The sequence below is a fragment of the Idiotropiscis lumnitzeri genome, chromosome 18 (genome assembly GCF_059441095.1).
Source record: "Idiotropiscis lumnitzeri isolate Australia: NSW breed Sydney's pygmy pipehorse chromosome 18, RoL_Ilum_1.0, whole genome shotgun sequence".
Lineage (NCBI taxonomy): Eukaryota > Metazoa > Chordata > Actinopteri > Syngnathiformes > Syngnathidae > Idiotropiscis > Idiotropiscis lumnitzeri.
The window spans coordinates 5,934,306-5,946,882 of record NC_142408.1 but is presented as its reverse complement, the minus strand read 5'-3'; the positions used below and the strand labels follow the sequence as shown (position 1 = coordinate 5,946,882).

General features: G+C 44.8%; 3 protein-coding genes across 4 annotated transcripts; all 3 read left to right on the top strand.

Annotated features, from left to right (window-relative positions):
- The first annotated feature begins 953 nt into the window (after positions 1-953).
- On the top strand, positions 954-4,895 carry fktn (fukutin). Its single transcript, XM_088281776.1, has 10 exons — positions 954-1,193; positions 1,722-1,781; positions 2,295-2,480; positions 2,550-2,696; positions 2,978-3,108; positions 3,182-3,314; positions 3,390-3,519; positions 4,239-4,372; positions 4,456-4,580; positions 4,654-4,895. Exons 1-10 carry the CDS (start codon positions 1,092-1,094, stop codon positions 4,865-4,867), a joined length of 1,362 nt encoding a protein of 453 aa, XP_088137902.1. The 5' UTR covers positions 954-1,091; the 3' UTR covers positions 4,868-4,895.
- A 694-nt stretch (positions 4,896-5,589) lies between these two features.
- atp6v1g1 (ATPase H+ transporting V1 subunit G1) lies at positions 5,590-7,971 on the top strand. The gene is made up of 3 exons (XM_088281777.1): positions 5,590-5,784; positions 6,902-7,002; positions 7,516-7,971. Exons 1-3 carry the CDS (start codon positions 5,703-5,705, stop codon positions 7,687-7,689), a joined length of 357 nt encoding a protein of 118 aa, XP_088137903.1. The 5' UTR covers positions 5,590-5,702; the 3' UTR covers positions 7,690-7,971.
- A 725-nt stretch (positions 7,972-8,696) lies between these two features.
- On the top strand, positions 8,697-12,491 carry slc31a1 (solute carrier family 31 member 1). 2 transcript variants are annotated; one of them, XM_088282236.1, is made up of 6 exons: positions 8,697-8,877; positions 9,416-9,460; positions 10,492-10,658; positions 10,734-10,806; positions 10,887-11,055; positions 11,675-12,491. In XM_088282236.1, the coding sequence occupies exons 3-6, from the start codon at positions 10,494-10,496 to the stop codon at positions 11,874-11,876; spliced, it is 609 nt and encodes a 202-aa protein (XP_088138362.1). In that variant the 5' UTR covers positions 8,697-8,877; positions 9,416-9,460; positions 10,492-10,493; the 3' UTR covers positions 11,877-12,491. The 2 variants fall into 2 exon arrangements, with proteins under 2 accessions (XP_088138362.1, XP_088138361.1); XM_088282235.1 differs by lacking the exon at positions 9,416-9,460 and having other exon boundaries at positions 8,702-8,877.
- Positions 12,492-12,577: the final 86 nt, after the last annotated feature.

Genomic DNA, 12,577 nt, shown 5'->3' with positions numbered 1-12,577 from the left:
CGTCACGTTTCACGTTTCAAGACCAAGTGTGAAGTTCAGAAAATGGCAAATCAAATATTTTTGTGTCACAAGTATAGTAATTACACATTATACAATTAAAAAAGCGTTGAAAATGTTGCTTGATTTGGTATACTTGACAAAAACAATAGTTTTTCTGAAATAGGATTCTGCCGAGCGACTAACTGGAAAGTCGAAAATGTTCCTGCTCCAAACATTCCCACTTCAGTCGGTATAAATGTGCCGAGTGCTGCTTTTAAACCTGCTTTTATGCCGGACGTCCTGACTGTGATCAGCAAAGAAGCTGTCTGCGAGTGAGCGTGTCCTCCCAGTTTAAATCTGTGTAGCTCTGCTCACTTCCACAGTTCCTCATTTCTCTAAATCCATCACAGAGAGGTTAATCTTTTTTATATGTTTAAGTGGTCATAGATAGGGATGTCCACATGAATTTTGGTGCCAATTGATCACCCCTTTTGGACGTTATAAGCAATGAAAGTTCAATGATTCCTAATGGAAACTTTGCAATCGGTCCCTTTAATGACTCCGAGCGAAACAGGGAAGGGGCGTGGCCATATTCCTCATTAAAAGTAGCCGTTTTTCAAGTCGTGATTTAGTTCCTAATTTCTCTCAAATGAATAGATAAAAAAGGAAATTATGTCTAATTTCAGTTTCCTGATCAACAAATATGTAAATTAAGCTTGTTAGGGAAAAATGGGCCATGGGTCTTGTCCTCCTTTAATTAATGCCAATTTTATTTTTTATAATTAATGCAATTTGTCATTACTTAATCAGTTCATAAAATAAACATGTCACCCTGAGCAGTTATCATTATCCCTTTATTTGATTATTGACAATAACTCAATTAAGATATTTATTGAAATGTATTGAGAGAAACTAATATCGTATAGTTTTCGAAACAGAACCGCTACAATAAAAAAAAAGGAAAAAAGCGGAAGCGGAAGCAATCGCTTGTTGGCCGCGGAGCAATGCGCAAGATGGCGGTCGGCTAAATCTCGGAGACGAACTATCGCCTTTTCTAGTGGAGCTCGCAGCCGAAGCCGAGCTGGTGTGCGACCGATGGGTATGCGGCGCGGATGCCTCGAGTGAACCGGACGACGTTGCTGTGGCTGCTGGTTGCGAGCAGTCTCGTCTTTCTGCTCTTTCAGCTCCGTTACTACCGGAACTACGTCAGCGAGGTCAGACGGCGGAACGTGACGTTTTTTGGTTTTTGGTTATTTTTCATAAACTTTATTAACAAACCAAACACAATTTTTAATACATACATAATAAACAGAAAAAACTAAAAAAGAAGAGCGAGGGGGATTTTAACAAAAAACAACATAAAGCAACAGTCTTAATCGCTTTCACATTTTTAGAATCAAGAATAGAATTCATATTTTGTCTTCTTCCTTGAACATTATGAAGAGAGGTTTTGAGTGACTAAATTTGGATTTGTTGATATGGGATTAAGCAAGAATAATGATCAAATTTATAATAAATAGTTGCTTTGTTGTTTTAAAATTTCTATTGAAGAACCCCAGATACATCTCGTATTGAAAGTGATCGGTAGTGATGTTTGAAGTCAAACGTGTCCAGCTTTCGCAGGGACACGCAGACAAACAACCATCCGCGCTCGCACAATTCAGTCAATTGAAATGTGAGAAGCCAGCCTGGTGGCTTACAGGCCAAGGCAGCCATGTTGTGACTAGTGATGTCTTTTCCAGGCTGGCCCGCATTTACTGAGACGCACGCCGGGTCATGTGACCGCCAGCGACCTCCAATGGGTGAGTTGACACAAGCTCGATTCATCTCGTGCAGAAATGAAAATGTCACAGCAACATCATTTACACATGCAGTAAAACCAGTGTTGTTTCGATGCCGAAAATATCTCGTGAAGGCCCCTTTTTTCATGACGACAAGGAGCTAACCATGGCTTTTTGGTGACCAAAACATGACGTGACGTGCATGAAATTTTGGTGACGAGACGGGACGAAATTGTTAGCGTGTGGTCCATCAGACGTTCCAAATTGACGACATCCTTTCCTATCGGACATGTTATCTGTCTTTCAAAAAATGGCAATTGATCCACTTTTGGCCACGCCCACCACGGCGCACGCAGTGATCGAGCGACAGTAAGGCCAATGGAGACACCAGACAAACGTTGCTCGATGAGCGATCATACGCAATCTCAATAGAAAAGCGGTTGGAAGTGGGCAAAATGTGAACATAACCCAAAGTGATGCGTGTGTTTTTCCAACGCCTACTATTGAGTTGTGTGTGTGTGTGTGTGCGTGCAGCAAACCGTGAAGACGTTCGTGTATTTGTCGCGGCGTTTCCGACTGCCGCTGTTCCTGGCCGACCCTGCCGTGCTCGGGCGCCTGACGCGGGACGCCTTGCTGGAACGCGAGGCTCACTGCAACTTCCTGTGCGGCGGCCGAGCGGTGACATCCTTCGGCCTGCTGGCCAATACGTGGACCTACGACGTGAGTGCGGCTGCGGCCACTCCCGCCATCTCCACCGTCTGATTTGACTTTGACTTCCTCTCTTGGCAGGCCGCCTTCCTCTCAGCCGCTGAGGAGAAAGGCTTCGAACTGCTGGAGGTGCGAGGGGAAGACCCGCGATTGGCCAGCTTGGACCTCCTGTCGGGGGAGGACATCCCCCTGCATCTTCTGCTCCGCCTCCACGGCTACATCATCCAGGTGGGCGAGACCTACAACAGGGAAAAGCTCCTGTTGGACTGTTTCGGATGATGAGACCTTAACCACGTCGAGAAGATTCTAACGATGATTTGACTCATCTCAAATGTGGACACGCAAAGTTGCCAGCGCATGACATCGCAGTTCTTTATCGTAGTTGGGAAGCGTGCATTGACATGTTAAAAAGTATGTTACATTAGCTTTCATGCCGCTTACTTTTTACTTGTACAATTTCTCCCAAATGTGACTGAAATGAATGTAGTTTCCACCATTCATGTTTTTAGGTGGTCTTCCTGTACGAGCGGAGCGGTGACTATTTGTGGCACGGCCCGCTGCGCCTCAAAGCCAACGCGGACCGTAGTTTTGCGCCCTTCTCGCAGATGGACTTCGGACGCCACGCGGGCGCCTACGACAGGTGATATCACGGCGGCGACACAGTGTCAAGCTAGCATGAAGCGAATAATGTTTCTCTTCTGCGCCCCCCTCAGGCTGTTGCTGGTACTGACAGTTGTGGATGGTCTGGACATGGCCGTCCCTCGGAACATCTCCGGCTTCCTGGCTCAGCATCGGCGCGCTCGCTTTCTGGAGTGCCCGTACCGGGATGCGCAGCGCTTTCTGCGGGTCTGACCTTTGAACTTTTCATTCAGTCACGTGATGGCGACAATGACACGTGTGTGTGTGTTTGTGCGTGCGCAGCTCTACCCCGACGACGCGACTCCAGAGGCGCTGGATTTTCGTAACAAAGCAAAGTCTTTGCTTCAGATGGCCGCCAAAACCCTCGCGCGTCTGGACGTCCCCTTCTGGATCAGCAGCGGAACTTGCTTGGGTAGCGCTCAGCCGTTCGGACGCAACATTGCGTGACCGCACCAATCTTCTGACTTGGCAATCAATTAAACGTGAACGTTAAAAGTGTTATTCATTTTAAATCTTAGATAAAAGATCAATGTGATCCTGAGATTTGCACCCCAAACTCCTAAAACTGGCCAGACCAAACGAGCAAGATTTTTTACGCAACACACAGTTTGAGGAAATCATGGGGTCACTATAGGCCATCGACGGGGTTATTCCCTTAAACAGAAGCTCACCTTGTAAACATGGTTTTGTATCGTTGTACAATGGGGCCAAGTGACCTTAATTCTCCGTTGTGGGTTGACCTCAATTAATTCTACCATTTTTTTTTTTTTAAGTCCGTGACCCCTCACCAAACGACGTTTCCCCTTTGCCCCAATATGAGAAAATAGCAGAGTTGGGCATGTGACCCTTTTTTGCCCCGCCCTCCAGCTTTATTCATAAAAATTGTCGGCCCCCTGACCCCGTTCCTCTGGATTGCAGGCGTCAACGCAGTCTTTCTTGCTTTTCTAAATTTGAGTTCTGACAGTCATCGGTTATTACGTGGGTGGTGCTTTCGTCGAGGTTAGTTGGTGACGTGGCAGTACGATTGCATGATAGAAGGCTGCACATAGCCTTCTTGCATGGAGTCTGCTTGACATGCTAATAGTAGCCCACTGCAGCACCAACTAACATTGCAACTGTGGCCCCCTGCAGGCTGGTTCAGGCAGTGCAGCTTCATCACATATAGCCGTGACGTGGACATCGGGATTTTCATCAGCGACTTCCATCCTGATCTCATTGCGGCCTTCCTGGATGCCGGACTGTCACTCAAACACAAGTTTGGGAAGGTGACCGTTTTGTCAGCTTTAAAGTTTGTTCACTTGATGGGTTTCATTTTGAAATGTGTCTGGTGTTTTATTCTGGCGCCCAGGTGGACGACAGTCTGGAATTGTCCTTTGTGAGGGACGGCGTCAAGCTGGACATCTTTTTCTTCTACCAGGATGGCGACCTGACCTGGAATGGCGGCACGCAGGCCAAGAGCGGAAGGAAGTTCAAGTAGGTGATCAGCGGCAAGCGGGCCGCACGGTTGGCCACGTTGATGACGGCGTGTGTTCCCCTGGCGACGCAGGTACGTGTTTCCTCGCTTCTCACTGTGCTGGAGCGAGCTGGCCGAGGTCCGAGTGGGAGTCCCGTGCGAGTCGCTGGACTACGTGACGGCCAATTACGGCGCAGCGTGGAGCATCCCTCAGAGGACGTGGGACTGGAAGTCGTCACCTAGCAATGTCCAAGAAAACGGAGTGTGGCCCGTCGCACAGTGGGAGGAGCTCGTTCAAGTGTATTGACACTCAATAAATTGAAGAAAGAAAACAATTATTACTTTTTTTCTGCCGTGTAATCATATTTTGAATTTAATCGTTGCACTTTCAAATCAAACTGTCCCCGATTCATTTCGCACCTCACATATCAAAAAGCGATCGAATCGTCTCGTTGAGAGATGCACACCCCGACTGTTCACGATTAATGAATTAATACCAATTCTGTAGCTTAAGTCAACAAAAAGGACAAATTATAAATGAGTTCATGCTACTTTTTTTAGTTGTCCATTCTTGCATTTGTGCTGAAATAGTTTTTGTCTCAACTCGGTTTTATTTTTAGAGTACGGTACCTGTAACAAAGCGCTGTTTAACTCTCTCCCTGAACAAAATGTATACAACACAACTTCATTTGGATAAGAACATTTCACATAAAGTTGTATTTTATTGTGTCTGCAGCTGTTGCGAGACAATTTACATGTCAAATGAAATAGCAAAAATACTCCCAACAAAGGCGGCCCCTTTTGAACACAGAGATGCAGGGTTTGATTCCGGACTGAGTGGATTTTATACGTACATAATAAACAGCGAAAAAATTAGTGACAGGGGGATTTTAAACAAATATTCTAAATAAATAACATTAAGCCGCACCGCGAGTATGCGGGGGTGAATTCTTTCTGTGGCAGCGCTTTGTAAATCGGGGCGTGGCTAAAAGACATCCGGGCCCTTGTGATCGTCTCGTGACCGGTCACGTGACAGGCGTCGTGACGCTTGTCAGCTGACTGTGCATGTCGATGACGTCGACGCAGTAAAGGCACAAGACGTTTCTTGAACTTGACTAGGGTCGTCTTGTCTCTTTTCCACGATGGCGAGTCAGTCGCAGGGCATCCAGCAGCTGCTGCAGGCCGAGAAGAGAGCCGCCGAGAAGGTGGCCGAAGCCCGCAAACGTGAGTGAAGCTTCGGCGGCCTAGCCCAAGCATGAACCGGAGCCGAAGCCAACCTCCCCGGCGGCAGGCCGTCGCGTCCATCCGTCGTGAGCTCGTCTTTGCCACGAATTATCTGTCGTTCACTTGGCTCAACAGTCGTCGTCCTGCTGCCCTGATTTGGTTCGGGCCAATATAAGCGCTCGCGGGCCATGATCCTTGTTCCGAATGAGACGAGACGGAATTTATATTCAAATTGCTTCGGCGAAATTACGTGGCGATGATTTCGATGGGTCACGTGCGCTTGATTCCCGCTGGGCTTTTTGTCTTTGTTTTTAACTTTATTGAATCGTTTAACTAACTATACAACAGTATCACATACTCTGTTAAAAAAATGTAACCCTCAATCATCGAAGATTATATTAATCCCAGCAAAAAGACAATAAAGCACGGTAAAACGGAAAAAAAAATTTCTGGATATATTTGTAACTAAGACTTTAAAGGCAAAAGGCATAAAAATAGTATCTTATTGCTTTTCTTATTAAGTTGATGGAAATAAATACAGATTTCAACTAACAGAAAAGGCACAAATTTGGGAGGGGATTTTGAAATTTTATGTTTATTAATAAAAAAAATGTGCATAAAGAATAATTAAAATCATTAAATATGCAAAATTGTTATGACTTTGGTTGTCCCTCAAATAACTACTTGAGTAAGTATTCAGTGGGGAGGAAAAAACATTTGAGTAACCTATGTGTAAGACTTTTTTTTTTATTTATTTTTTTACAATCAGCACATGAATGTCCAATGGACAAAACATATAAAATGGGAATGTGCAAATCCAAATCTCACCAAATAATCACTTGAACAAAAACAAAACGGAATTTAATCTTTTTAGAATATTTATTGCAATTTTGTTCCACTGATAAGGAGTAAAAGTACTGCTTTTCTATGACAAAAATACTTCAGTAAAAGTAAATTGTATGTTGCATTCATTTAACTGACAAGTACAATTGATTGTCAAAGTAGCGCGCTTGTCATTTGGGCCGCCAGGTTGCCTCTTGCATGAGATTTGCTGGCTGAAGAGATGCAAGTGGCGCGATGACGTCATCAGCCAACATTTGCAATGATGTCGTTGCAGGTAAAAACCGGCGCCTGAAGCAAGCCAAAGAAGAAGCTCAAGCTGAGATTGAGCAATACCGGCTGCAGAGAGACAAAGAATTTAAGACCAAAGAGGCGGCGGTGAGGACACGGCACAAGTCCAACATCATCACAGTTTGGCACATTCACACCGTTTTAGTTACGCTTTTTGTGTCCATTTCATAAAGTAATATTGCAGTGCCAGCAGATTGGTGCCAAGGAACTATTTCGAAGCAAGTTGAGGAGCTTCATGTAGTAGTGCTTTGCTGCCATCTTGTGGCGGATTCAGATATTCACATATTTTTTTTTCCCAGTATTTTTAAATTTTTTCCCTGGCCTTTTCTTTCCTGCCCATTTTTAATGGAAAACATTTTGAATGTTTAACAGCAATTGTTAAAGAATGTGTGGGTCTGAAAAATGTTTTTTCTCCCCCCCATGCCACTTTTATGTATTTTATTTTGGCTAGTATTAGCATGTACAACTATAGCCGTTTTGTTCTGTACCGCCATACTACAGACAATTATCATTGCCCCAAAGTCTGATTCCAAATCAACTAGCACAGCTGTAACACACACTTTCTTTTCTTGTGTTTGCTTGGCATGTGCTTGTATCCAGGCGTTGGGTTCCCACGGCAACAGCGCGGTGGAGGTGGACCGCGACACGGCCGAGCGCATGGGCCGCATCCAGGCCAGTTACCGTGGTAACCGTGACGTGGTGCTGGGCGACCTCCTGCGCCGTGTGTGCGACATCCAGCCCGAGTTTCACGCCAATTATCGCGTGGCCGGCTAATTCGACGTAGCGGCTAACGATGTAGAGTTAGCGATGCTAGCGCAGTGCTACTACCTGTGTGTTTATTACTGTTTACAAATGGTCAGTGTTGTGTTAATTTTAGTCCTCATACCTGAAAATGTCCAATTAAGTTATTTGTTTCTTTTGCTCTCTGCTCTCTCCTGATTGGCTTCTGGTTGGAAGCTTTTATTGTGAAAGTATTGTCTCCTCAGCTTAACGTGGCTTCCTGTATGTGTTTGCGGTGCTAATGTTGTGAAGTGTCAATAAATATGAATGTGCTCACATTGTGCTGGTGAAACAAAATCGAACACGCAAAAAAATTATTCAACTCAATTCATTATGTAAAAAAAAAAAGTGAACAATACCCCATATGTTTTATCGTGAGTTGGACAGCTTGTACGGCAAGTGCATGTTGATTGTCCCCACCAAATAATGCAACACACAGCCATTAATGCCTAAATGGGGGGCAACAAAAGTGGCCACACTCCTTTGTGAACCAGCAAATTGAACGGACCAGCTCTCAATCCACAGGGACGCTTTTTTAAACACTGGGTCACGTGACACAAAAAAATGCTCATTGTGGACATTTTTGTTTGGAAGTGTATTCTCTTTTGCCAGGTGGATCATTTATATTACAAGTTACATTATTTTGATGAAGTCATTGCTTGTGTACTTAAAAACAGATTTTAGTTGGTAGAGTTCCACAAGTCTTGCATCCCAAGACCATGTCAAGGACAAGAAAAATTAAACATCTTAACGTTCTGTGACACTTAAATAATGATTGATTCTCACAGCATGCGTCGATGAGCAAAAAAAAAAAAAAAAAGGTCCAAACGTTTATAGAGAACTGCGAATCATTCGCCACGGCAACCGCCGTCCTTCAATTTGCTCCGAACAGAACCAAGGTCACGTGACATCACCGAACCCACACGGCGACGTGGCTCCGCTCAAGACACGCCTCTTATTCACCACGTGTTTCTATTGGTCCTTTTTTTCCTCCTGCCCCCGTTGCGCGATGACGTCACAGGCGGAAGTCGACCCCCGTCCTTCCGACTACGACCAGAACCGACGACGATCAGAACCGCGCGTCCTTTTGACCATTTTATTTTTTGCTCTTTCATCTCTCCACAAGCTTTTTTCGCCTGCTTCGTAGAAGAATTCGGAGAAGAATTCCCGGAAGTCTTCCAGGTCAGTGGAGTTCGTTTTCGTGTCAGTGACCTCTGCAGGCTTACTTGGTGACGAACTCGCTAGTCTGTCCACTTTTGAACAGTTAGTCCATTTCAACAAGTCCCTTTTAGTTAGTCCGGAAGTCTACTAGCCACAGATCGATGACGTTATTGATTGATCATATTTGCGTCATTTTATTTAGCACTTTAAAAACAAACTGCAACTAAAACGAAGTGCTGCACATAAATACAAATAAAAAAACAAAGATACATGGGCGCAACATAATTTGGAAGCAATCAAACAATTGTTTCTTTCTTTTATTTTGTTTTCATTATATATCTTTTATTTTCATTTACTCTTGTTTCTTTTTGCCAACAAAAATAAACAAAAATCAAAGCAATGTGCAAGTTCATGCAAAATGTAGAAATAACACGGTTTATAAACAATAAAAACTATATATATATATATATATATATATATATGTGTGTGTGTGTAAGTGCGTATATAAGTGTATATGTGTGTACATATATATGTATGTATATATTATATATGCTTGTAGGTCAAAGGTTGATGCAGGAACACTAAGCGTGCCTAAAGGTCAAAGGTAGGACAACCAGCAGATGAATCATTCACTTTTTCGCTAGTCTCTGATCATGACAAAGTGATTTTTAGAAACTATCTATGTGGTCTATACATCAAATAAGTGACTGATTCTCCATACAGCCCTAGTTTGAATTTTAGTGCAAAGATCAAGGTGTGGCCTTGTCCCAGTAAACACTTGCTATAACGGAAAGCATAATTTTCTCTTAACAAGCTCTGATTTGATTGGCCGCTCCCGTCTTTTTGCCCGGGGCCACTCGGCCAATCGGATTACAGGCGAGCCGCCTGTTTGCTGTCGCTGAAGCTGCGGCTTCATCCAAATTGTCATGGCAACAAGGATGAGGGCCTGTGATTGGCGACTGAAAGCAAAATAAAACTTAATTTTCACAAGCAATCTTCAGCGCAGTGCAACAGAAAGCGTTGGAGGGAGTTAGTTTGGACTTGTAAGTCATTTGAATTATTTTTTTCTTGAAGAGAACTGAACAGTCAGTTGGTTGCTGATTGGTGCACACGTTGTCGGCACGTTCCCGTTCCACATTCCTACTCGACGTGCTTCCATGACTTCATTTACTTTTGCTTCAAACTCAACTGCACTAATCTAAGTTGAAGTAGACTGGACCGCTCTCTTGAGGCGAGATCTTGAAGTCTTTGTTAAAGGAGCACAAGACCCAAGATGGTCCATATTTCACTAACCAGCTCAGTTTATATATTTTTAAATTAGGAAACTGAAATTAGATATAATTTTCTTTTTTTTTTTTTACCTATTCATTTTGGAGAAATTAGAAAACAAGTGACGACTTGAAAAACGCCTACTTTTAATGAGGAATATGGCGACACCCCCCTCCGCCAAAACCCTGAACCCGACTTGACTGGTTTGGACTGGTTAAAGGTCAAATAAAAAAAAAACAGACTGAAGTTGACTCTACTAAACTGGACTATACGAGTCCGGACTTTGCGTTACCCTCCTAAAGGGGGCTTGATTCTAGCGTGGTTGTTGTTATTGTTGAAGTCAAGTTGTGTTTGTGCATGTGTCAGTCATGAACCACAGCTCGATGCAGCACCACGACAACCACCATGAGCACGTCCACCACCCCGGTCACGCCATGATGACCACACCCACGCCTATCACCGGGGACGGACACGACCATGGGGGCGGAGCTGGCGGAGGAGGGCACGGAACACATGAGGGACACGGAGGCATGGTAGGGGCGGGTCCTATGCTAACACGCTCGCATCTAACATATCTGTCACACACTAATGCTCATGAGGTTGCCTAGGCGATGACCTTCTACTTCGGCTACCAGAAGGTGGAGCTGCTCTTCAGTGGACTTCTCATCAACTCTGCCGGAGGTGAAGTCTTGCCACTTTGACCCGCTTCCTCTTCCTCACTTGAGTTGATTCCTCCTCTTCCTCGTGTGCCCTCCAATCAGAAATGGTGGGCGCGTGCTTGGCCGTCTTCCTGTTGGCCGTCCTGTACGAGGGTCTGAAGATGGGCCGCGAGGTGCTGCTGCGGCGCAGTCAGGTCAACGTGCGCTACAACTGCATGCCACTGCCCCGCGCGGATGGCACCGTACTAATGGAGACGCACAAGACCGTAGGGTATGCCATGTCAAACACACGCTAGTGCTAATAGCACAACGCTAGCCTATGCTGAAGTTTATATTAGTGTCAGGGGCGCGTCGGTAAATTTTGACGGTCCGTCATTCCTCATTCATCCGCAGCCGGGCCACCCCTAAAATTACAGTTCGTTGTGGCTATGTTATGACCGTCAGATCTTCTTCTTCTCTTTGGTCTCCTACTACTTACTACGTCAGATTCATCCGCAGCACAAGCAATGTCTCTACTCCCGTAAAGAACCACGGGACGTACGGCGAAAACTTAAGCAATGATATTACATCGTATTTACCAGAGCTGGGCACATGACCCTTTTTTGTCAGTCAGTCCCCCGCCCTCTGGCCACGGTCTCGGTACTGTTCTGGCCTGACATAAAAATTGTCAGCCCTCGACCCCATTACGACCCCTGCCTCACATTGGGCCAAAAACAGCCTGAGTGGGAATGACGCAACACATTATTTGTGAGCTGGTCCAGTGGTGTCCCCCAAGGCTCAAGTTGCAGCCCACTTCCTTTTTGCATTTCAGCTGACAGATCAGCACTTTGTCACAGTTCCAGTGTGTGCTTGCATGCTAAAACAAATGCTATCCTGTTGTGTGTTGTCAGGCAGAGGATGCTAAGCCCCTCCCATTTCCTGCAGACACTGCTGCACATCGTCCAGGTGGTGGTCAGCTACCTCCTGATGTTGGTCTTCATGACGTACAACGCGTACTTGTGCATGGCGGTGGCAGCGGGCGCGGGCGCCGGCTACTTCCTGTTCAGCTGGCGCAAGGCGGTGGTAGTGGACATCACGGAGCACTGTCATTAGCGCTTCCCGTCGTTAGCGCTGATACGCTAACAAACTTTGCTGTAAAATGGTTAGCACGCAAACCTCTGTAAGATCTGAAGTGAGGTCGAACAAATGCGATGGGAACTGTAGCTTGATTTGCACGCCTTAGTCTGCCTCTACTTCATGAAAGTTTTGAGGTGAAGCGTACACATTTGTGTCATCATATAAGTGATTAATTATGTTAATTATGTGTTTATTAAATGTCTTTTTTAGTTTTGCGCTCTAGTGCCATGACGTTAGACGCTTGCGGTAACTAGCTGCTCCTCCTGTCAGTGGTAGCTTAGCAAGTGACCATTACACATTTTATCTTTTTGTTTAGCATCATTGATACAATCTGACTAATTTTTAATTTTTATGCGTATGTAATGAAGAGAAACCAAAATGTTTACGTTTTAGAGGAGGTTGTGTAAAGTTAAACGAGCCTTAAAGTCACACACTGCCTTAACATGGCGAGCGAGGGCGTCTCCTTTACGCTCAATTCGACAAATTGTCTTATTGTTGTCGAGTGAAGGGACCAATCTGATTGGTGGCATTAAGAAAAAAAAAGTTATGTATGCTGGAATCACTCAAACAAATAAAGTTTGTCAGTGTCAACATCCTGGCTGCATTCTTGCCCACCTTTCATCAAAATCATTCAAATTGGTTCAGTTCGAATTGATACATTAATACATATACATACA